The 25,200-nt window shown below is 43.8% G+C and overlaps 1 protein-coding gene across 6 annotated transcripts in view; it reads left to right on the top strand.

The window, feature by feature from the left end:
* AFF2 (ALF transcription elongation factor 2) overlaps positions 1-25,200 on the top strand; it is a gene marked incomplete at its 5' end in the record, with an annotated part of 456,929 nt that overhangs the window by 342,923 nt on the left and 88,806 nt on the right. For all 6 annotated transcript variants that reach the window (XM_080795304.1, XM_080795306.1, XM_080795307.1 and 3 more), the window contains one exon: positions 17,272-17,368. In XM_080795304.1, the coding sequence (XP_080651430.1) occupies positions 17,272-17,368 (97 nt within the window). The remainder of the gene's footprint in view (positions 1-17,271; positions 17,369-25,200) is intronic.

The following is a 25,200-nucleotide window of genomic DNA, read 5'->3' on the forward strand; positions in this document are numbered from 1 at the left end:
GCCTTCCAGAACACCGAAGCATCCCAGCAAGAAGTCACTTCGCATGCTATGTGACTATCTTCTCCAAGTTCCCAACCATACCCTGAAGCGTAGGGCCCACCCTCCTGCTGGCTTTCACAAACCTTGTGCCCCTTGCAGCACATTTCTGCTCCCTGAGTGTGCAAGTGAGCACTACCAGGACACTTTTCTCACTGCTCCACAGATTTCGGACAGCCCAGCCATGACTTTCAGAGACTGTGGCCTCTGTTGCCCTTGAAGGGATCTCACTCAGGAGCACTGCTTGCCAAGAGTTGTGCTCCAGAAAAATCCCAGTGGCCTGGATGAGGGATGATGAAGGCCAGAAATAAGGTGAGGCTAGGGACAAGAGGACAGACTGGAAAGGTGGTCTGTGTCCCATCAAGAGAAGAGTATGACTAACAAGATGATGGGAAGGATGGGGTAGAGATCTTAAAGTAACTCAAAGGGGTCTTGCTTGGAAATTCAGGTAGATGGTGATGCTGTCAAGAGACATAGGAAGCAGAAGGATGAAGTGCTAGTTTACGCTACAGCATGGATGGACCTCGAAAATGTCCTGTGAAGTGAGAGAAACCAGACACCAAAGGCCACATATTGTACGATCCCTTTTATACACAATGTCCAGAGCAGGCCAATGCAGAGAGACAGAAAGCAGACTAGAGGTTGCCTAGGGCTGGGGGAGGGGCAGGAATCAGGGAGTGATAGCTCGGTAGTGCAGAGTTTCTTTTTGGAGCCATGAAAATGCCCTGGAACTAGGTACGGGTGATTGCTGCACAATATTGCAAATGTATGCAAAAGCATGGACTAGGGACACCTGGGTGGCTCTGTCGGTTAATCATCTGCCTTGGGCTCAGATAATGATTCGAAGGTCCTAGGATCAAGTCCCACATCGGGCTCCCCACACAGGAAGCCCACCTCTTCTCCCTCTGCCATTTCTACTATTTGTGTCAGTTTCTTTTTCTCTCTCTTTATCTCTCTCTGACAAATAAAATCTTACTAGAAAAGAAAAAGCATGGATGAGACCCATTTTAAAATGGTAAGTCTTATGCATATTTTGCCACAATAATACATAGATAGCTGAATGGCTAGACCATAAAATGGGTGGATGGGTGGATGGATGGACAGATGGATAGATGGTTAAATAAAACAAAGTGGGAGGGAGGACAAGCTAGAGATGATGAGTTCAGTTTTGTTTTCTTGGGCATGAGGCATTTGTGGGTTGTAGTGGTGGACTGTCCAGTAGGAGAGTTGGATCTGAGTCCACAGCTCATGACAGTATTCTAGACTAAAGATATAGATGAGGGTATCAGGGCAGTGGATAATGCCACCCAGAAAGAATGGAAAAGCAAATAGATCAAGGGGAAGAGTGCCATTTGCAAGCAGGTAGATGGGGGGGAGAACCATGTCTGTACCCTCTTTCTCTTTCAACTCCTTATGTTAGGAGACATAAACCCCTTTACTGGCCATGCCTCCAGCATCAGTAATTATCTTGTATTCTGCCCTTTTCCTTTATGTCATGCTCTCTGGCCTCTGACCCTTCATGCTATGTGGCTCACTTTTTGCTTTGAGGTCTTCTATCCAGCATGTGCCAAAAGGGTGAGGTTTTAATCTCTGTATGGGGACAAAAATCATGCTATAACAGTGTTTTCATTCTAAAATTTCACATATTTAAAGAGTCAGAATCTGCCTTCCAATGGCATTGTCAGAAATAACTGGAAGCAAAATTCAGCTTTGCCCCTCACAAGAATAGAAGTGAAATCAATGAGGTTTACCAAAACAAAATGACAATAATCTCTCTTAAAAATAATCAGTATCTTAAATAGGGTAAAGAGAGACACGGGGTTTGACTAAGTTTAGCTTGCGAGATATTTTCACTCAAGAGGCTTGGATGACCCAAGTTTCAGTTATTTCCTACTTCAGAAAATTGGTTCCTGGGACACTCCCTGCCATCAGCTTAGTTGATCTTTTCTCTTAGCAAACTTTTTTTTGTCTCACCCCTAAATGTTTCTTTCCCCAGGTCATTAGATGGTGAGGCAAGTATATAAAAAGGCAGCGATTGGGAGTGTGAATGCATTCCCCCCAAGCCATGTATCTGGAGGCTCTGGGAAGTGGGGTAGAGCCCTGTGTTCATTCTTTGGGGTGGCCATAACAGCGTTCTACAAACTTGGGAGGCTTAGGATGACAGAAATGTATTGTCCCCCACTTCTGAAGACCTGAAATCCAAGGTCAAGGTGTTGGTAGGATCGGTTCCTTCTGAGGACTATGAGGGAAGGATCTGTTCCAGGCCTCTCTCCTTGACTCGTGGATGGCTGTCTTCTCTCTGAGTCTTCCCATTGTCTTCCCTTTATGTGTCTCTGTGTCTACACTCCCCCTTTTTATAAGGACACCAGTCACATTGGATTACGGCCTACCCTGATTCACTCTGTAAAGACCCTGTCTCCAAATCAGGTTGCATTCTGAGGTAGTGGGAGTTAGAAGTCTATATAATTTGGACTTCAACCCATAAGATACCGGTTCCTAATTTCGCCAAGTTCAGAAAAGCCTGCTCAACCACTACTTGGGCAATTCCCAACAGATTTTCTTTTTCCTGTGGAGACAGACTGTGTTGGTAGAAAGCAGCCCCCATGTTCTTTGTGAGCTGGGCTGCTATGGTGTTTCCTCAAATCCTGAACTGAGCTGAGCCTCCAACCAGGCTGCTTCCCTGCCATCCTTCATTCTCAGACTTGGCCGTGCCACTTGATGCCAAGAGAACCCGCTGGAGACCGACATACAAACCAGGCTGTTGCCCCACATTGTCTCTCCACCAAATCACAGGGTTGTTTTGTTTTTTTGTTTTTTGTTTTCTTTCCAAGGGAAGGTAGCTATGGTGAAGCTGACAAACAGGCAGGCTGGCTGGGGTTTGGGGGATGGCAGGTGGGCAAGCGAGGTGTGTGTCTGGTTCTTCCTGCTGACTCTGGAACCTGAGGGTGGGTCGGGGTGGGGACATTCTTCACGGGGTCCTGTCTGGGGTTGTGAAGGCTAGACATAGACAACCAGAGGACAGTTAAAGGGAAATTCGCCCTCTTCAACTTTCAAGGGAAATTGCAAGGGGTTCTAGGGAGCCCTGACTTAAACTGGGTTTGTGATCTTACATTACCTGGGAGCAGCTACCTAGCATTGGGCTCCAATAGGAGCCCACTCCCCAATCCCACTTGTCAGGGTCTGGAAAATCTATTCCAGGCCTGGTTGTGGCTTAACAGAGGGGTCACTGCTGCGCCTCTAGGCGGCCAGCTGTCAGACCAGCAAGAAGGAACTCCTTTCCCTGACCTGTAAAAGGATTGGCTGAGGGCCACTCCTGCCTCCTTGTTGGGGCTTCTCCTTCCTTTAACTGCTAAACTGCAAGGCTTCTGCCATCAGTCCTGATGTCCCCTTACATCAGCTCGTCCAAATTGTCAACCCACATTAAACATGGATCTGCCTCTGGGTTTCATGGGGTTTGGGCAGGGGGAGGAGAGAGGAGCCTCTGCGTGGATGGATGCCTCTCTTTACTAGCCTCAGGATTGGAAATTATGAAGTTAAGGAGGGATAGAGCTGTTTTTGCTGAAGAGTTCCTTGGCTTGGTCTCTGCCCCATCCAGACGGCTATCTCTTTAATGTAATGCTTCGTCGCTCCTAGAAAAAACAAAGCCCTTTTCCCTTGGTGCAGCTTCTGCTGGCTTTATCAACGGCAGTTTTAATGTAGGAAAAATGGAGGGCAAGAGGGATTATGTGTGTGGGGGGAATAGCTCTTTTTCTCTCAGCGTTTTTCTCTGTAGATGTGAGAAGGAATGCACGTGAGACCCTCTGCCAATCTCTGTCATTCAGGGCAGCCTATGGAGTGGTTAGGGACCCAGGCTTTGGCATCAGGCAGGTGTGGGTTGTCATCCCAGCTCCCTCTCTCCCACTTGGCCAGCTGTGTGATTTTTTTTAAAAATAAAAGCTTTATTGAGATTCAGATACCATAAAATTCACCCTATGAAAGTGAGTGATTCAGTAGTTTTTCGTAGTCACAGCATTGTGCGCCCATCATTTCCCTCTCTAATTCCAGAATACTTTCATTACCCCTAAGAATCTCCGCCATTAGCAGTCACTCCCTCTTCCTCCTCACCCCAGGTCCTGGTGACTAGTAATCTCCTTTCTGCCTCTCTAGATTTGCCTGTTGGAGACAGTTCACATAAATGCGATCATTTAATACATGGCTTTTCTTGTCTGGCTGTAACGTGGACTAGCACTTCACTCATTTTTATGGCTGAATAATATTCCAGCACAGATTGAACTCGTCGTGTTTAACCATTCATCATGTCATGAGCATTTAGGTGGCTTCCACTTTATGTCTATTTCCTAATGGCTGACAATACCAAGCTTCTTTTCATCTACTTCCTGGCCATTTGTAGATCTTCCTGGGAGAAATGTCCATTCAGGTCCCTTGTCAGTTCTTTAATTGGGTTCCCTATTGTGTTCTCATTGGGGTTTCTAGGCTGCTTTACATACTGTGGCTACTAGACCCTCATCAGATATCTGACTTGCAAGAATTTTTTCCCAGCCTCTGGACACTCATCTTAACTTCTCTGAGCCTGAGTTTCCCTGCCTAAAAACAGAAAAAAAAAGTACAAATACAACCTCCCAGATTTCTTGGAAAGAGTCAATGGAGTGGCCCATTGGTGCACTTAGCCAAGTGAATGTCTGGCATGCCTTAAGCTTCCCTGAGTAAGCATTGGCTAACTTAGATTCATTGTGAGATGGGGCAAGTTGTGAGCCCTCAAGTCATCATGACCCCTCTGACAGGTATTATGTAAAAGGTTCAAAGTGCTTTGATTTGGCTAACATGTTATTCCTACAATGACTGGAGCAGTTTTTTTTTGGGGGGGGGACTGATAACATTTTTATTCCAAATACATTTTACAGTCATAGAAATGAGATAATAACTCCTGGCCAGTATGGGGATCTGCCACTCTCCATATATCTGTATTTATAGCTCTCTCTCTGTTTTTCTTTCTATGTCTAGACAGATAGGTACCCATCTATCACGAATGCGAGTTTGTGAATAACAGGATAGAAATAGCCTAGTACTGGAGCAAGGTATTCAGACTTTGCACTTTCTTAGCTAAAGCCAAATCACCAAGGAATATATTTTAAATTTTCTACAATGTTCACCCCCTGTATGTAAAACCTGCTTTGCTGGCTCTCTGTTGTTCTTAAGCTACTTTCTTCCACCAAAGACAGATGATTTCTTCTGTGGTGATTCTTTATTTTTTTTTTAAGATTTATTTATTTATTTTAGAGTGGGGAAGGGGCAGAGGGAGAGGGAAAGACTTCTCAGCAGACTCCCCACTGAGCACAGAGCCCAACACTGGGCTTGATCTCAGGACCCTAAGGTCATGGCCTGAGCCGAAATCAAGAGTCAGACACTTGACAGACTGAGCCACGCGGGCACTCTGCTGTGGTGATTCCTTTAACGCTGCTTCTGAATGTATTGTTCTCAGACTTGTCTTCCATTCATACTTACATAAGTAATAATAGAAGTAGCAGAATTTATTAAACATTCCCCATCATACTCTTTTCACATGTTATTTAAGTTACTGTTCACAACAACCAAGTGAAGTGGGTATCAGCAGTCTCCTTTTAGAGATAAACAACAGAGGCTCAGAGAGGTCAATCGTTTAGTCTAGATTTGCAGTTAGTAACCGCAAGAGCTCAGATTGGACCTCTAGTCCATCCAACGTCTAAGTCTTTGCTCTTTCCTTTATATCATGTTGCCTCTTAAGAGATTGGATTTATCAGTGCCCTGAATCATTAGGCATCTTGCTTGTTTCTGTGTTTCTAATTAGAAAGCCGATCTCTTCTGACCCATCAAGGAATGGTAGTACATAACAACTGAGTTCGGGATGTCACTCAGTTGTCAACAGTGGGCCCTCCCCTATTTTGAGAATCCTCCTTTCTTAGAAATACAGCTCCACTTTTTGGATCAAGGACAGTGCTCAGATGAGGGCCTTAACCTGCATTCAGCAGGGTCCCAGGGTTAGGAAACACTCGCAGCATGTCAATGAGCCACAATGAATTCATTTACACCAAGTCAAAGTTTGGAGAGAGATGGCCAAAATGACTCAACATGGCTGGCTTTCTGCATCAATGTGATTGTGCCGTGTGCTGTAATTTATAGTGTAAACAAGTTTTCTGCAAAAGCTAAATATATCATGCAACTCATTTAACATGCACAGAAGGAGCCGTTGAATTCTTTCAGTCCCATTACTCAAAATGTTCAGAAAATTCCTCTGTATTAGAGCCAGTGCTGGATCGGCTCTGCAGCCAAGTGCATCAACATAAATGTTGAATTCCTGGAGGATATGCATGTTACTTAGGGAAAATATATGCCCAGACATTGTGGAGCCCCTTCTAAGACAATTCTCATTTTGTTCAAACAATAGGATCAGATTTTCAGTCCTGTTACCCAGCATCTCTACATTTGTAAGGCTCACTGGCAGATGTGAATGTCAATAAACTGCTGATGTATTTTGAAAGGATTAATACTTTATGGAATGTGGAAGTGGAAACTGAGGTTTTTCGTGTCACTTTCTAATTTTGTTTTTACTTACGTGGAAAGAATCCCTTGTGGAAAATCGTATGTGGTGCCTCAGAACTGCTTAAATTGGAGTAATTATCAGAACAAATGGTGTCATTGGATGATATTAGTCTGTTTGTATTCCTTCTGTCTACCCAGTGAATTGATATTAATACAGACTTTTAGAAATACTTGAAACATAGTCATCCGTGATTCCATTTTTGCTTTAAAATACATGTTTAAAAATTGATCTAACCTCCCTCCCTACTTAAAACATACCTCTAGATCGATACTTTTCCTTTACATATTCCTTATCCAGAAAGGATGTACCCCTTCTCTACCTCGATTTTAAAGGGCCCAGGTCCGGAATGGGGATGAGGTGTTATCAAGTATATTTTGGGACTCACAATGATCATATGGTTTTTATCATTTTATTTGTGGATGACATGATGTAGCATATTAATAGATTTCTCGATATCAATCTGTTAATGCACTCCTGGAATCTGATAGATTAATATTTTAGGATAGATATGTGGTCCAGTTGCATTTTATGTAGATTTGAACATTCCAGATTTGAATATGTCAATATGACAATATTAATAAAAGCTCTGTACTCACAAAATTGTTCTACTTCTGGCCTGCAAAAGCTATCTGTGGTAAAGGTACAGTTCTGTTCCTTCCTGTAACTTTTGCTGTAACACAAGGACATGTTTCTCTGGTTTTCCTTGTTTTCAAATAAAATGACACCTGATATGTTTCGGATAATCTAGGCTGTCTTGAGCCAGTAACCACAACAGATGATAAAGATTGGCTGATTTCTGTGTGCTAGGGACTTGACATGGGTTCTTACATTTAATTATTACAGAATCCGAGAAGGTGGTGCTATTATTCACCCAGGCACTCGGAAGTTCAAGGGATTTGGTCAAAGATGACACAGCTACATCTGGGGAGGGTTGCACCCGGGCCTGTCTGTCTGTAGGGAAGGTTCAATGCTGACACTGAGCCCATCACTGTGCTCAGGAGTCATATGCAAGTAAGAGGGCTTTGCAGAGAGGGAAGCTGCTGGTCTCCCAGGACTCTGAATATTGGCTAGTTCCCACAGATGTGTTTCCCTGGACTTGAGCTATGGCTAGCTTAGATCACATTCATCACTCTGAGCAGAGAAACAAGTCCATTAGCCATTGTTATATGCTTATGGTAATGATACCGTGAGCCTTTGCTAGAACTTAAATGTGGCAGCACATTTGACACAAAACATCAGTAAATGAGAATGTTCAGCCTGGTACCAGAATCTGAAAAGCAGCTCCCGGGAGGAGTCGTTCTTGACTGACTGGGGTGTCTGGTGGCAGGGGGGAATAGCCCTCCCACAGTACCACGAACACCGTGCAGGTGACCACACAGGCCACGCAGGCCAAGGCTTAAACCACAGCTCAGCGGAGTCTTGGCAGAACACCCAGTGATCCTCCTAGAGGAGGATAGGACAAGAAGCTCTTGAGATATACTTCAAGGCCATCTGCCACTTGCCCCCTTTCTCTTGGGGGAGGCTGTCATGAGACCATTTCCCATCACCTTCCTGGTTCTGATGAGGTAGAGAACATTCTGTCACACCCTTGCAGAACAGACCTGCGGCCTACACAACCCCTTCACTGAAACCTGGAATCGGTTCCTTGATAACAGAATATCCCACAACTCCCTCTGCCATCATACGATATCGTCTGCTTTGCTGTGGTCTTTTCTGGTGTGGGGGACAAGGATCAGGTGAAGCTGGCACCATTGGCAAGACTTCCTCTCTTTCATTAGGTGAGTACTAAATGGTCTGAATCGACAAGCAAATTGCTGTATCTTCACCGGTTGAATCACTCTGGCCTTGGCCTTAGCTGTGGCCTGGCTTGTGTGTGCATGTGTGACAGGTGGCACTGATGCTTGTCAGAAGGAATGCTCACTGGGCCCTGAGCTCCATGTGCTCAAGAAAATCTTTCCAACTGCAGCATGTTATAAGATGGAAACACCGTCAGTGTGGGCCATAAGATAATTCTTCCTCCTACCCTAAACCAAAGTGTGTGTGGGGTGGGGGAGCTACCTTTTGATGCGACAGAAAGCGCAGAGCATAGAAATCAGGTGGGGTTTTCCTAAAAAAATGGAGCAATGTTGCCAGTCAACATTCAAGTTGGGCCTAAATTGCCAGGTATGACCATTTTGCAAATGAAGGAAGATGTGAATTCTTTACGCAGCAGCATAAAGGACATCAGCCTATCTGCTGTGTCAGTTCAGGCAAAGAGACCTTCTGGAGAGGATTTGCTCATGAAATGGGTTTGAAGAAGAGTTTCAAGCGCTCTGAGCTCAAGTGCTGTGTGCTACCAGCAGCTGATAATGGCACGATGTCTCGGATCCAAGAATCAGTCCTTGTCCCCACTGACCTTCATGTGAGGCACAGTGTCTATCAGCAGGCACAGTTTGTAGTGCACTTAACAGCAACTTAGTATTTCAGTTGTTTTGAAGAGTTTCCATAGATAGAGATTAATGGGCCAGCTCGATAAAGGAGTTTTTTACTTAATCCATTAATAATTAGGAGCTGATGTACAGGGAGAAGGAATGAAGCAGCCTCTGTGATTAGGGGCAGAGAGGTATCTTGGAGGTAACCACAGTGGTTTCTTCTCTCTAATCAGCTCTGGTCGTTCTAAAAAGCTGAAGCAAGTTTTCATGGCCAGAAGTCAGTGTTTCCTTATCAATTAGGAACGGAGCTCACCAGGTGTGTGTCCAGCAAGGAGTGTTGAGTGCCAGAGAAAGATACCCCTTCAACCAGGGAGCCGAGGTCCCAGTGCAGTGTCAGAGCCTTGGGATAATGAAGGGAGCACAGTTAATGCCACGACCATCAACACCCTGATTCAGTTGATTCTCTTTCTGACCTGTCTCTAGACTCTTGTCCCTTCTCTTCATCCTATCTGCTCTCAGAGATCTCTACTTATGACTTTCCATGCTCTCCCCCACCCCCCACCCCCACCTAAAAACTTTGGTTGTCCCACTCCCCATTCTTTGGAAAAAGTCTCATCCCAGCCTACCTCCTTAGATTCCCCACACCCTTTTCAGTGGCACCTACGTGTAGTGTACTCCAGCCAAACCAAGTGGCCCACTCTTCTCAAAACCTCAAGTCTTTTGGTACCTTTGTTCTCCCTAGACTTCTCTTTCCTTTCTTACGACCCTGGCCGTTCATTCTGTCTTCAAGGCGTAGCCTGAAGATCACTGCTTCCTTGTAGCTTCACCAGCCTCTCTGTGTAGCGTTGAATGACGATATTGTCATTGTTTGTTTATGAAGCCTTTGTCCTTGCTAAAGGGCAAACTTATTAAGGGAGGGACCGTGTTCTACTCCTGGTTCCTTCCCCACAACTATGTTTCAAGCACAGTCACGACAAGTAATAATGACAGTAACAGTCATTACTGAGTGCTTGCGAACCATTTCACATACATAAACGCATGCAGTCCTCATACCAACCCTCTGAACTAGGTACTATTATTGGCTCCATTTTACAGATTAGAACACTGAAGCTCTAAGTTCAGTAACTTGCCCACGTCTACACTCGGTAAGTTTTAGGGCTGGATTTCAAATCAGCACAGACCAACTCTACAGTCTGTGTCCTTAAAGAGCTGTGTCTCACCCACAAATATTCGCCCAGTAGATGGTCTTGGGTGAATCCCTATTAATCCACTAGGATGACTCTGTTGCCCAGTATGACCCAAAGAAAGTTCATTCAAGATGGCTTGTATGGTCCTACTGAAGAGGGCAATTTCAAATATTAAGATCCACGCTTGAGATATTTTTTTAAGGCAAAAGATTCTCTTTTCTCCTTTGGAATTATCTCAACATTTGATTTCAGGTCCAGGTGGGTTCACGGGGCTATGGTCTTCTCTGGGGAAATCCACTCTTAGATGTTTTTACACAAACACACCCCTGAAAAATGATACAGTGGTGTTATACTGTGTGTGACATGATTGAAAACCATCTGAATTCTATTAGGCAGTTTGTCATTTGCATGATAACTTGAGTTCCCGTATTGGGAAAATTATATAACCCAGAGAAATATACCAAGAAAATGAAAATCACATTCAAAATAATGACCATGCAGCAGAAAATTGGTATGGTGCTGAATTTATGTGATCAATTCTAAGAAGTCCAATGTTGAAGAGATACAGTTGATACAAGTCAATAGTCATATATATCAAAGCTCACACTATTAGCTTTGGCTTATGTGTACAGTATAGATATAAATCTACATGTACCCCGTGCACATCTAGAAAAAGGATATTTATTCTTTTCTTTTTCCTGCTATTGCCTTTTAGTACTCAGCATTCTGCCCAAAGTGACTGGTGGGCATTTCCAGATCTCCAAGAGACATATTGTTTCATTCCCATTGCACAAGGAAGTAAACCAAGGTTTGGAGAGGTTATATAAATAAAATTTAGGTTCTCAAACTAAATTCTATCCAGTATCCATAAAGCCAGAATTACTCCCAAAAATAAGACTCAAGTAGCTGAGTTGTTTTCACACTGTGTTCCTCTAATCCCTGGGGCACTCCAGATGTTCCCCCCAACCAAACCTGGCTATGATGAAAACAGTACAACCTTAATCTCTTTTTTTTTTTTTCAGATTTCCTTGTAAGATTCCACTGGGCAGGGGAAGGATTCTTTAATTGAAGAGAGTAGGGTTTGAAAACCATTGACTTCAAGCAGGGGGTCCACAAACTTTTGTATGTAAAGGCTCAAACAGTAAATATTTCAGGTTTTTTGGGCCATGTGTTCTCTGTTACAACTACCGAATGCAGCCATCATAGCATGAAACCCCAGGCAATATGCAAATGAAGGGGCATGGCCGTGTTCCAATAAAACTGTATTTATGGATAATGAAATTTAAATTCCATATTATTTTCATATGTCATGAGATATCATTCTTCTTTTGACGTTGTTTTTCTCGACTGTTTAAAAAGGTAAACACCATTCTTAACCCAGGGGCCATTTAAGAAACAAGGGAGGGCTGGTTTGGATCGAGGGCCTCAGTTTGCCAGCTCCTGGATGATATCATTCCTCAAGGAACTCCCAGTTCTCTCAATAAAGAACCAGACTAAATTTATGGGGTGCTCATTTTAGGTAACCCCTACAGGCCATCAGTTACAGAAGTTACAGATCTTTCTCAGATCTTCACGTCCATGGCAGGGAGCACGATCTAGTTTAGACCCAGGCTGTGGGCTCACTGAGTGGCCCTGGGCTAGAGGGCCCCACCTGACAGGTCTTGGGAAATTTAGCCCTCTAGAATATAGTCAAGATTTTCAAACGATTTTTCACTGCCATGGCCCCCAGACTGGGATTTTCCAGGATTCCCAGTGGGCTGGTCATGGAAGCAGACTTTTAAGTTAAAACCTTGTGAAAATTAAATGCAGCTTCTCCCAAGGAAAAAAAGCTTGAGCACCCTTACCTCAGGGAAACAGAATGAGTGCTTTGAAAAATATCACTGCCTCTTCCTCATCGCTTGCCTTGCTTACCAACAAATGATTCAGTGCTACAGAGACTACACCGCACTAGGTAGGAAAATATATAATTCCCTGAGTAATTCTAAACCAGTCATGTTTCATTCCTCCCAGCCTACTTTATGAAGAGGAAGTGCCCTTTAAGGAGTCAGTAGGGCTAAGTTACTGTTCTAGTAGAGGGCCAACAATAAGATGGTTCCTAATTTTTGTTTAGAGCCCAAAACCTGAGCAAAGCTGCACCCCCAACCCCCACCTCCATCCCCAACCCTGCCACCGCACAATGTAGACAGCAGCACTGACTCTGTCCCCAACACCATTCCAAGTCCAGGCTCCTAGTGTGGACTACAGAGAATAAGACTCAGGCTCCCTCATGGAAGCTCTGAGAAAGCACAGGGCAATTCCCAAATGGCAGAACTCTCCAACAATTAAAGCTTCTGAACAGTAGAAGGGCATGGCCTGCTACCCTTCAGACAATGGCTTCTGGCCATGTATTGAGGATGTTGTAGATAGCTGCACTGGGTGACAAGGGAAAATTGATAACCCTTCCAGGCATTTCCAAATGTAGGAGTCAGGGTCTGTCAGACTGTAGGTCACCAGCATTGCACCTCTTTCCATGGATACTTGAAAGCTGGAATCCAGCCCATATCAAGTGGTGCATGTGATGATCTGGCTGCCCAGAGGGACACCATTTTGTTATCGTGAAAAGACACTCTATAGGCTTTCATCATACACATTCAGGGCTCTGAAGGTTGCTTCTGAGCAAGGATTCTGAATCAACTAACAGGCTCTGAAGCCCTGCCTTTTATATAAAGGTTAGAGCCAGGTGTATGTTAGAAATGCCTCCTGAGAATGGCAAGTCCAAAGAGAAGCTTCCAGTGCAGGCCATCTTTGGCTCATTTCTCTGGATCAGCAGGTCACCCCACAGATAGAAGGAGAAAGGTATCAGGACCACTCATTTTTTTTTTTTAAACTCTCACTTGGAAATGTGTGTTTCATGTTATGATAGGCTTTCAAATCTCCGGGGCATCTTAAGCACTCTGGGAGGATCTCAGGAAACTCAAAACAGCCATGATGAGTTTAGACATTCTTGAAGAATAAATGAGCACTGAAACTTTCCAAACTCCTTAAGGATCTTTGAACCATGCCTCATCAGGCATCCAGTGATGCTTGCTCATTGGTTCCTCTGCCAGTCTTTGGGTCACCAACAGAGCCTTTTGTGTTATTGTTCCAACCTATAAAGCAGTGTTTCTTGGGTAGTAATAATGACAGCAACAGAAATAATGACCAGAAATAATGTAGCTACGTATGCTGACTCCTAGGCAATCTGTACAAATTTGCTTTTTCTGATCCTTCCCAAACTCTCCAGAGTAACATATTATTGTTGCTCATTTTAATACATGAGAAAATTGAGATTCGAAGAGTTGGACTAACTAGTTGAAAAGAGCAAACCCAACTAAAGGCTCCATTGCCATAGAACCATCTATAGCAATGTTTCAAGCCTTCTGTTTTTTCCCTCTTCAGAATCACCTGAGCATTCCACTATATGATTTTATGGTTATAATTCACATAGGACCTGCTGCAGCATTGTGTCCTGGGTTGTCCCAGTGCAAAGAGCCCTCTGAAGTCACCAGGTTCAGTTCAAGACCCAGAGAGTTGGGAAAAGAGATGACCATGGGCACAATTCTCCCTTCCTTCCCTAGGGCTCCTGCAGTGTTTTCTTTGCTTGTTCTCTCTCATCTGCCCCAAATTTAATTATTTGAGCTTCTGTAGGGTCATCTCTTCAGGACAAGGACTTGGTTCTGTTGACATAGTTTTGGGGGCCATTTTACTTCTTAATAATACAGAAATTGTAAGTCGTGGTGAAAATAAAAACCAGAGCATTTTTGTGCAAAGACAGGCACCGTGAACTACTAGATCCCTAACAAATAGCCAAATTCACTAAGGAGGCTTTGTTCTGTTTTCATCTCTTTGAAAAGCAGAAGAACGATTGCCATTTTTTAAGATCACACACACAGGCATACATGTAAGCATGATTTTCTCACACCGTGGGGTACCCAGTGTGTGATGAATTTGTCTATGGAGCTGTGACCTCGTGAAAAGAACTTACCATTTTTTTCTGCTGAGACTACCTTAACTGCAGTGGGTGTGAATGGTGCTGTTATAATAATTAAATCCAAAATCTTTCATAATCCTCCTCTTTCCCTAGAGTAATGTTCAGTATTAGCTATGGAGAGAAAGGCAAACAAGTACATGTATATTCAAGAATAAAGCTTAATAGGTCAGTGAAGGAGCAGAATGAAATGAATGCCTAACACCTCCAGAGATAACGAATGGTGGTTTGCCTTCCTAGTTACTTCTTGACTTGTGTTTACCGGGACTTGAATATATGCATCAAATTGGCCTTTATTAATAACCAAATCCATACCCAGCTTGTTGCTTGTGGGGGGTGTTTAATGTCAATCGCTATGGAGATTGTTTGCCTATTTCCAAAATTGTACATTGGAAAGCCTTTCATTTCCATGCTAGAATCACATAGAGTTGGTTGAAGGGTAAAATAACTGAAGAGTAGTCTGAAGACCATAAACCCATTTCTGGGTTCAGCTTTGAGACTTTGTGAGACATTGCCTGAGTCAACATGGGTTGCCATGAAGCTTACCTTCAGACTGTTCAGCAAATGAAGATGAGAACAAAGTCTCACGAAGGCTTTGCTTGTGATTACTTGTTAGTGGTGTTAATGGTGTACATTATTTCTAACTGTGATGACGTATTTCCAAACCTATGATACCCTGCATTCATTTTGCACTTTCATAAAACATTTCACCTGCTGTAGTTGACATTATGTCCACTATGGCCACCACCCCATCAACGAGCTTAATTACCATCCCATTTAACACACGAGAGACACAGATGAGGTTCAGAGACAGTGAATGACTTTCGCAAGATAGCAGTTTATGATTAGCCAGCAGTTGAATCCAAATATCTTGACTCCATGTCAATATGTTTTGTGGGATTTTTGTTGTTGCTGTTGATTGTATTTAATATACCATCCTTTGTTAATTACACCTTCTGGGAAGACATTATATACTCTGGAGTTCTGGCTGGAGATGGTCTGAGCTCCATGTTGGCCTCCATGATTTCCTTGCTGTGTGATCATGAGAAGTTCCTTGCCTCTCTAAGCCTCAGTGTTTCAGTCTGGAAGATGAGGCTAATGATAGTCCCTCCTTCATAGGGTCCAAATTACAAGCTTCTGGTCAAATACTTAGCACTTTCCTGACACATGAATGGATCTTCTGAATGGAATGAATTGTTGATAATTTGTTTTGCTCAACACTTCTATTAAAATTAACTGTAGACATTGCCTACATGTATTGAGATACACAGAGACACACACACATACACACACATGGAAAATGAAACCCTTTATGACCAGCATAGGTAGTTTTAAAATATCTGAGTTCTGTAGCTTATGAGAATCATACAGTCTTCATTTGCCACAATGTGTTATGAAGAATTATTTGTTCACAGTCATTGACCCATAACTGCAAAAGAAATGGGAAGATACATTTTGTCTTCTTCTCTAAGATCTTCAAAACATCCATTAGTCTCATGAAGGACAGTCATAAATCCTGCAAGTTTAGTTCATCTGAAACCAACTCTAACAGCTATCCTTCCCACCAATCATTCTTTATATCAGTCTTTGGTTTTCAGACCTCAGTGAACATATCCTGGTCTTATGTGGCTGAGCATGAAAGTGGGAGAGCCGTCCCTTCTTCAGAGACTTAAGAGTGGATACCCACACTGAACTGAACCTCTTTCCAACATTTGAACATAACTTCTAAAATAATGTATTCCCTAATTTATCAAATTAGAAGTTGCCTTTTGTCTTCTGGCTTCCCTTCTGGAAAAGATACAACAATCTGTGTGACCTGGCACAAAGCACTTGGTGTCTCTGAATCTTTCTTCCCTTATCTGCAAAATGAGGGTGGCGGATTGTATCATTTCTGGGAAGACAGAAGTGAATAAGTGGCAACTGCAGCCCATGCAGGGATGAGGGACTGGTGTGGGGACACTCGGTCGAGAAGGTGGTACTGTGATCCAGCTGGAGCTGGGGGTGGGGAAGAAGGAAAAGGTGTACTTTGGGAGGTGGAGGTTCTTTCTCGAAAGCTTTTGTGGAGAAGGTGGGATCTGGCTGAGCTATGGAAGTAAAATAGGAATTTCGGAGTTGAAAAAAGGAAATTCTAGCCTGGGAGCTGAGCCTGATTCGGCATCTGGAAGCAAGAAAGAGCAAAGCATGCTCAGAAAATGGTCATCCGTCCAGGGAGGCTGGGACTGCCTTCCGTTTGAAGGCTGGGAACGAGGTCTAAAGTTGTACTGAATACATAGAAATACTAACACCGATTGGCCTTTGAAGGTTCTGTGTATCTGGAATTTTAAGATAATAAGTCACTCTTCCTGGTGTGGCTTGAGTTTGGGGATAGAATAGGTGAAACCGTAGAAAACACGTATTTTTCAAGTACCTTGCCTTAGGAGAGAAAGATTTCTCATCCACATCAGGGGCTTACATCTCTTGGATCAAATTTTACAGGAAGCTATTGGTCATATATCAAAAGGTTAAGAACTAGCCATTTCTCACCCAGGTATTTTGTGGCCACAGAGCTGCCACAGTGCAGAGGGCTCTGTGAGGCAGTAGAAGGTCACTGGGCCTGCTGCTTCTGTCATCCAGAGAGCCCTAGCAGGCTACGACAACAGCCTCTCGAGCTCAGGGCTGTTATCCTGGCCCGATTCTTTCATGGGAGACGCAGAACATGTTTTCCTGTAGAGATCTAGTGTCACGTTCCACTCCACAGTGATTGATCAGTACATTTATTACACTTTCAGTAGTAAAAATATATAGACTCTAGTCATCTCTGGAGATGCTGAAATAGTCCTTTTTTTCCCCTTGATTTAGGGGAAGGTAGAGAGGGACGATGTGTGCAGAGTATGACATAAATATAAGTGCTCAAATATCTAATTAGCTGAAAGAATCTTGGTTCCCTCTGCACCTTTGACAGAATTGCAGCTGTCAGATTGTAGCTCCAATATTTTATCCTCATTGCAAGATGTATCTGAGGATGATTTAGAAAAGACGCTTTCTAACATGAACATCACCCTGCTTTTTTTGTAGAATGCTTGAGGACGACCTGAAGCTGAGCAGTGATGAAGATGACCTTGAGCCTGTAAAGACCTTGGCCACTCACTGCACCGCCAGTGAGCTCTACCAGGTAGGAAGAGCTTCACTCTTGGTTTGGGACCTCAGGGGAGGGAGCATAAAGGGCCAGGAGGGTTTTGCCATCCGCCAGCCTACCCTCTGCTTTATCTCTGGGCTGCAGAGAGAGGGAAGGAAGCAAAGCTAGGCACGGTATTCCGGGACAGGTGGAATCAGCTCACAGTTTCATTTAAGCCACAGTGAGGAGAGGCTGAGCTCTTAAACATTGCTTTCACCCCCTCCCTCCGCTCCCTTGTCAAACACACATACCGGTCATCAGTAAGCAAGAGTGTGTCCTTCCCTCCCTTGGACTAAGCATTGTCTCAGGTGAATGTAACTTTCCTTTAGTGATACCGGTGCAAGGCTTACAGCCCATGCTCATTAATTAATTAGGGCACAAATGCAATGCTGCATTCCCCTCTCCCAGGTGCACCACTCGAGAGCACATGCAGAGAACCGGCACCCAGCATCCCGTGGCATGCGCGGGACTGCAGGCACAAGGACAGTTGGCAAAAACTTGCCACTGCACCTTCTTCTTCTACTCTGCATTATAAGTGTTGCCAGCACTTCCCACGAAACAAGATGGCAGAAATGTGTTTCCAGCATTTCCAATGAGACTGGACCTGTTGGTTGGAAAAGGCCAAGGGGTGGTTTCTGAACTGTGAGAATGGCAGTGCACTGTGTGCTCTGGGTGGTGTGTGTGCGTTTTCTCTGTGACACAACTACCTCACATGTAGGCTCCTTCTTGGGGGAGGAGCACAGAAGGAGCACCTTTTTTTTTTTTAATTTTTAAAAGATTGTATTTATTTATTTGAGAGAGAGAGAAAGAGAGAGAGAGAGAGCATGAAAGGGAAGAAGGTCAGAGGGAGAAACAGACCTGAGCTGAAGGCAGTTGCTTAACCGACTGAACCACTCAGGTACCCAAGGAGCGCCTTTTATTAAAAGCCGGTACCTGACCAGGTTCTTTTTACAGTGGAGTCCACTGCATTAGAAAACTGAAAGCACACTGTTTTAAGGATTGCTCATGCACAGGTATGCCAAGATCATTATCAAATGCAGAATTCCAGGGGCGCCTGGGTGGCTCAGTCATTAAGTGTCTACCTTCAGCTCAGGGTCCTGGAATCGAGCCCCGTTTCGGGTTCCCTGTTTTCCCTGCTCAGCGGGGACTCTGCTTCTCCTTCTGCTCCTCACCACCCCCCACTCCCGAGCTTGTGCTCTCTCTCCCCTCTCAAATGAATACATAAAATCTTAAAAAAATACAGAATTCCATATTCACTAAATGTGTTATGAGGAGTCAGCAAAGAAAAGCTTAGGAAAAACTCTCAGGGCTCACCTACTCCATTCTCATACATAGTTGTTCACCATATTGGAAGTCCCAAAACTTGGTATAATTTTAAAATTGAAAAAAAATACAGTACAATAAAATTGAGGTCATTTGCAATGTTATGTGGCCAACACCTCATTCACTCTTACTTTCTTTTCCTTTTTCCACTTGCGTTTTTTTAATATATAACAGTTGTATCTTTGCATGTTGGGGCCTTGTCAAGAACAAGCCCCCATCATCTCCCAGGGGCTTGCTGTCCCTTCCTGGATGCAAGAAGTCCCTCTCCTATGTGAGCCACAGGCTTCAGAGCTGATGCAAAATGCATACTGAAATTCCAGGGTCTGTTAATTCCTGCTTTCTGCATTTACTATGCCAGGGATGAGCACGGTGTTGGTAAATAAAACCAAAAAACTCTAGATCATTGATTTTGACAGATGTGACATTACTTTTTAATGGAAATGTTTAAAGCAATAATCAACAATAAGTGAAAATAGATTTTACACATTGACTTCCTCTCTATGTGATTACATAAACACGGTCTGTTTTTCTCAGCTTCTCAAGTTATTTTATTCTGTATTTACCTGAAGGAGTAGCATTTGTGGGTCCACTGGCCCCAGTCATCTGGGTTTTTAGGATGTGTGTTCGGTAACTCTGTGTCAGTCTTGGGACCATCAGATAATCCTGGTTGGTGCATTGGCTGCTCTCCATGGCATGCCACTCTTAGCCCAGTCATGCTTTCATCAACTGAGCTTCTCATCTGAAGCAGAGATTGAACTGGGAGATCCAAGTTAAGGCAGAATGACAACTTATCCTCTCTTGCTGGGCCCTGGAAGCAAGAAATAGATGTGAGCTTATAAACATTTATAGATAAGACCTCCTCGTGGCCCTCTTAAACACTGATTAAGTGTTTAAACCCCTCTTTAGGAGCCATTGGTACCTAGACCTTGCCCTTCATTTTGGCTTTGGTGTCTATAGCGATCTGCCACAAACAGGACTGAACGTCCTAACTGTCCCCCTCCAAAGGCATTCACTGGATGTGAATGACCTTTCCTCCCCTCTGACCTCTGACAAGTTTCAAACCAGAAGTTACAGGAAGAAAAGGCCAGGTTGCAAATGACAATGCTCCAAGTCTCTTCCAGGAAAATCACGTGGCTCTAAACGAGAGTTTCTCTTCAGAAACTGACACAGGTGGACAGCTGAGTTATCACCTTTCATTATACTTCTTTCTTTCTCTCCCTCTGCCCTGGAGAAAGACAGGGCATGCTGTGATGCTATACTCACCATGGCTTTCTCTTGGAGCTTCCCCGGATTGGGAAATAATCCTTGAAGTCAACCTTGGACATTGGAATGTTTTAGAACAGGGTTCAAATGAGATACAGTGTTCTGTACGTAGCATCTGCATAAATATCCGTGTTGCAATGTGTTCCATTTTTCAAAGCTGGCTATCACCAACGCAATTGCCACTCTGGGCATCACATATCTAAAACCCCAGCCTGGTCCTCCACACCACACTTACTGAATGGCCATTTGCCAGCCAGGCCTCTGGGGCAGGCAGTGAGGCTGTGGTGTGGCCACTGGCATTTGGATAGGGTGTATGTCACAGTCGTCCGGGCTTCTGCAGAGTGCGTATGTGTGGGGTCCTCTGCATGCCCTCACCTCGTCCCACTGCACCTGCAGTTTTCCTTTGCGTCAAATGTGTCTTCGTGTGCTTCTTGGGACTTCGAGGACCCCTGAAAATGTGGAGTTAAACCTGGAATCAATTTTCATTTACAGCTAAGGAGCAGTTATTCATGCTGTGCTGGCAGTTCAATGAAAGATCTAAAGATAGAGACCTTGTACTTCTCTTTCGATATAAGCAGCCTAATCAGTCTCAAATGTTTTCTTAACAAAGAAATTGTATTGACAGGTTTATTAAAATTGCTGTCTTTAAAGTTTTAAGCTATCCACAATTTGACCTATTCCAAAGACTTCTAGAATGTGTGGTGGCCAAACTCCAGAGCTCCTTCCAGCATATATCCACAGAACCAGGTAAACGTCCACTTAACATTTCACCAACTGATGATCTTGATGTTGGATATGCGCAGCTCTGGCCGTGCATCATCATTTGCCACCAGCAGGATGGTCTGGGAGGCCCTGGGCTCTGAAGCCAGGCTGGATCTGAGCAGGGCTCTCTCAGGCCCTGGCCATCTCAGACTGGGATCAGAAGCAGCAGACTTTAGAAGTACAAAGGCTGTAAAGAAATGGGTATTGTTCGAAACCACCTTCAGGGCATTTTAATTATTAATACCATCTTGTTATTAATGTGAATTAGATGGAAATGTTAGAGGACTTCATTTAGCTCCATAGGAAGTATAGAGAGTGAGTACTGTGATGGGAAATGTTTGGTCAGGGACTAGGCTCAACTCTGGAGTCCAGCCAGAGCTTAGAGTGGTATTGGTGCTTTAAAAACAGAGCTGAACAATTCATATTTGTTTTGAGCACAAAGGCATTCTAATGAGTTGTGTCTGGGTAGTCGTTGCAAGTAGCCCCCTTGTTCCTCATTTTATTTAACCGGATCTTTTTTTCTTTTTCTGCACCTCACACACATTAACATATAGAGAACAATTGTGTCTTCTCTCCACTTCGTAATTGTATTTTTTTTGCTAAAGATTGCTCATTACCTCACACACACGTAGCTTGCTTTTAACCCAGGTTCTTGATTTGGGTTTTATATTTGATCCAGTTTTGTTTGTTAGTTTTTATTATTGTTGGGACAGCTCCCTGGCAAGGTCGTTCTGAGATCATATTGCAGATGAGCTGAACTCTATGGTAGCAGAAGACTCGAACGCTCTGGCCGCTTTGGGGGGATGTGTTCCTTATACCTGGGATGCCCCTTACACTTTCAAAACACAGTAGTCAGCTGAAACTCAAGCCCATGTTCACGTTTAAAGTTTGCTAATGAAAACAATGCAATGCATTTTGCTCCTGCTCTCGGGTGGCTCTTGGGAAGCTGATGTGCTGTCGCAAACGCATTCGTTGTGACAACAGACACTCTTCCCTGCTGTAATCGGTCCTCTTGTTTTAGCTACAGTTCTCCCTCATCATGCTGAACAAGTTGTTACCTCCCCGGGGTTTCTCTGCATTTCCATTTACTTTGTTATCAGCAGAAAGGCTGGGGAAAGCCCCCTTCAGCAATGACATCAACATGGCATACACAGCAAGAGAGGTCAGCCTGTCAAAGCCAGAGAAACAGCAGATGGATTAGGATGAAACCAGGTGCAAAATAACTTTGATAGAGTCTCTTAATGTAAACAGTTTATCTTTCATTGCCTTTCATTGAAACCCCCCACAAAGTGACAGAGTTTGGACAGTTAAGGCTGTGGAATATAGCTGAATAAAATCCGTACATTGTCATACCCTAACTATGCAGCAATTAGAGAATGAGAGGACATTTTAATTTATTCATTAAAGACAGGAAAGTAAATAGGATAACATATAAGGTTAATAGAATAACATTGGCCTTCATATTCCCAAGATTGTATTTCCCATTTGGCTGTATTAGCATAGAGACTAGATTAATAAGAAACTGCTTAGGGCTTGTATGATGTGATTTTTAATATGCTCCAGGCAAGTCTGTGACTGTTTAGAAACCCACGTGCTGATTTTTTTCATTGTAATTAGCTCTTCTACTTTTAGTACCAAATATTTTGACTCGTAATCTCCATAGATTGCCTTTTTATTGTGATCTCAATAAAATGCTTAGAGCACACAGACATGCAGAGAAGCACCTTGTTTTTACATGTAGTGCTTGTCACAGTTGATGACCAGATACTGGCTAATGTCCACTATAGCTTATGAGGTATCCATCTCTGAGCATTCCAACTGCAAGCCACTGGCCCCTTTGCTTAGCTGAACACTCCTCCCACAGAGAGTTGAACTCAGACATGGGTGAGGGTATGCTGCATGCCCTAAGAGCCAACCAGAAGCAAAAATGGGTCTGACCCATTATTTCAGAAAAGGTGAACCTCATGTAGAACAGGGAGCTATCTGCGAAGGCAGAGGCGGGGGTAGCAGCCACCTCTGGGAAGCGGAGGATCCCTAAGTTGACTTGAATTAAAGTTGCCCTTGTCACTGTCCCTGGGCTGGTCTCGTCTGCACTCTCACCCTGCCGTTTGTTTGGTCCAATCATTTTCTTTCTTTTAGTCCCCTTCGTTGCTCCAGTTTGGGTCCCAGATCCATTCTTGGAGCCTGGAGTTCCTGGCTCAGAGTCATTCTCCAATAAACTGCAGACAGTTTACCACGTGTACCGGAAGTTTATTGGAAGTTTCCAAGTCTTGAATTTAACCAGGGTTCTAGCATATACTAGAGCAATATGAACATCTCCAGTAAAAGCTGGGTAATAAAACACCACCAGTCTGAAAATGTGAGATTTTGAAATTCATGCGCTGGCTTTGAAAAACATACTGGGGCTTTGGTTTAGGGACCAAGAAGGCTTTACTCATCCCTGAAATATCTGCCATCTGCTGGAAAAGGTACCAGGCAGGCTACAAACACCCAAGACATTGTCCTGAATGGGAAACAGAATCTATCTTATTCCTAAGCAGCCATATATATATTTTTTTTCCTATTTATTTAGTAAAAGCAAAGAGCATAGGCATTGTAAATACACAGAAAAGGTATCCAAATTTGAGATTAGCTACCAACCTAAGATTAACTACTCTGAATTCAAGTAGATGGACAGATTAAAAAGTAGCAGACACTTCCAGAATGTATGGGATGGCATAACCCATATTTCACAGAGTACCACACAGGACTCTCCGGAACATCAGATAGAAACATTTATGAACTTGGTAATAAATCTTGTTTATTGCTAATGGAGGTAGGCTCAGGTTCCATATTTATCCCTGAGTCATATGTATATATAGAGACTACAGTACTTTGTATGAATATAGAATACCAGACCTTAAGATGACCATAGAGAGCCTTTGCTCCAGCTGCCTCATGTTGCCAATAAGGACACTGGGGCACAGAGAAGTCAGTTGGTATTTGGTGTTGTGAGATAATGGAAAATGTATATTGATATATTGGTCTTTGTGCCTGGTTCCTGTCATGGGACTCTTAAGACCCTTGTAATTTCCTAATTTGATGAGAGCACTGGGAGCATCTTTTGTTCTGACATTTGGTCTTTGACCCCAGTTCCTGATACAGGTCATGAAATCCCTTTGAATTTCCTGGGTGATAGGAGTGTTCTGAGGAGGTGATTCTGCTTGGGCTCCTGGATGGGAGCTTCTCACCAAAAAGACCAAGTCATGACTAGAGGCTTGGAACTTTCAGCCCTGTTCCCCCAGTCACCCCTGCCACACACACACATTTCTCTGGAGAGGGGAGAGAGACCAGAAACTGAATTAATAATTAATCATACTTATGTGACAAAGCCTCCATAAAATCCCAGTTGTATGGATTTGGAAAGTTTCCAGGTGGGTGAACACATCCACATCCCAGGAGGGTGATGAACCCTGGGTCCACAGGGACAGAAGCTCTGACACTTGGGACCCATCCAGAACTCACCCTGTGTATCTCTTCACCTGGCTGTCCATCTCTCTCTTCGATCATGTCCTTCAATGAAGTGGTAGACATGAGTAAACTGTTGGCCCAAGTTCTGTCAGCCCCTCCAGCCAATTAGTCGAACCTGAGAAGGGAGTCATGGGAACCTCTGGTTAATAGCTGATTGGTTAGAATGGAAGGTGACAACCTGGGCCTACCATGAGTATCTGAAGTTAGAGCCAGTGTTGTGGGATGGAGCACTTCACCTTTGGGGTCTGACACCATCCCTAGGGAGAGCATGTCAGAAATGAGTGAAATTGTAGGATGCCCCGCCAGTGTGACACAGAACTGCTTGGTGTGGGGACAGCCCCTCACACACCTGGTGTTAGAAGTATTGCAAGTGTGGTAGCAGTGTGAGAGGAAAGGAGACTCACAGGTGGGAGACAAGTGGGTTTTCTAATACAGGTATATGGATAACGATGGCTATGGTGTTCTTACCTGGAGTATTACATGCTCTAAAGGGACAGAAAGCCTGAATACATTAGGATGTTCATGCTAAGGATGCATCATCAGTATTCACTCCCATGTAGGTTGTAGAATACTTTTATACCATTAGGTACCTACTATGAACTAAGAATATCCTTCCCATTTTCCTGGTCACATGTGGTAAGGAGAGCATCTCTATTAGGTATTAATCATCTCCCACCACAAGACACAGGTCATTTTGCAAGGGAGGGGGGCCCTCTAGTACCAGGGACAAGAGGGCTCAGATTGGCCAGGGAAGGGGGGGAAGAAAATTGAAGTTTCAAATCCACACACCATGGGGGAACAGAGTAACCGAGTGCCTCTTACACTGACCCTTGTAATGGGGAGAATAAATAAGTCCAGCCAATGCCAAGATGCTGTGCCGGTTGCATCCATATTTACTCCAATTAGAGAATGATTAACATCAACAGGAGACTTAGGAGTGAAACGTGCTTCTTCCCCAAAGACTGTGCATT

This window comes from Martes martes (genome assembly GCF_963455335.1).
Source record: "Martes martes genome assembly, chromosome: X".
NCBI lineage: Eukaryota > Metazoa > Chordata > Mammalia > Carnivora > Mustelidae > Martes > Martes martes.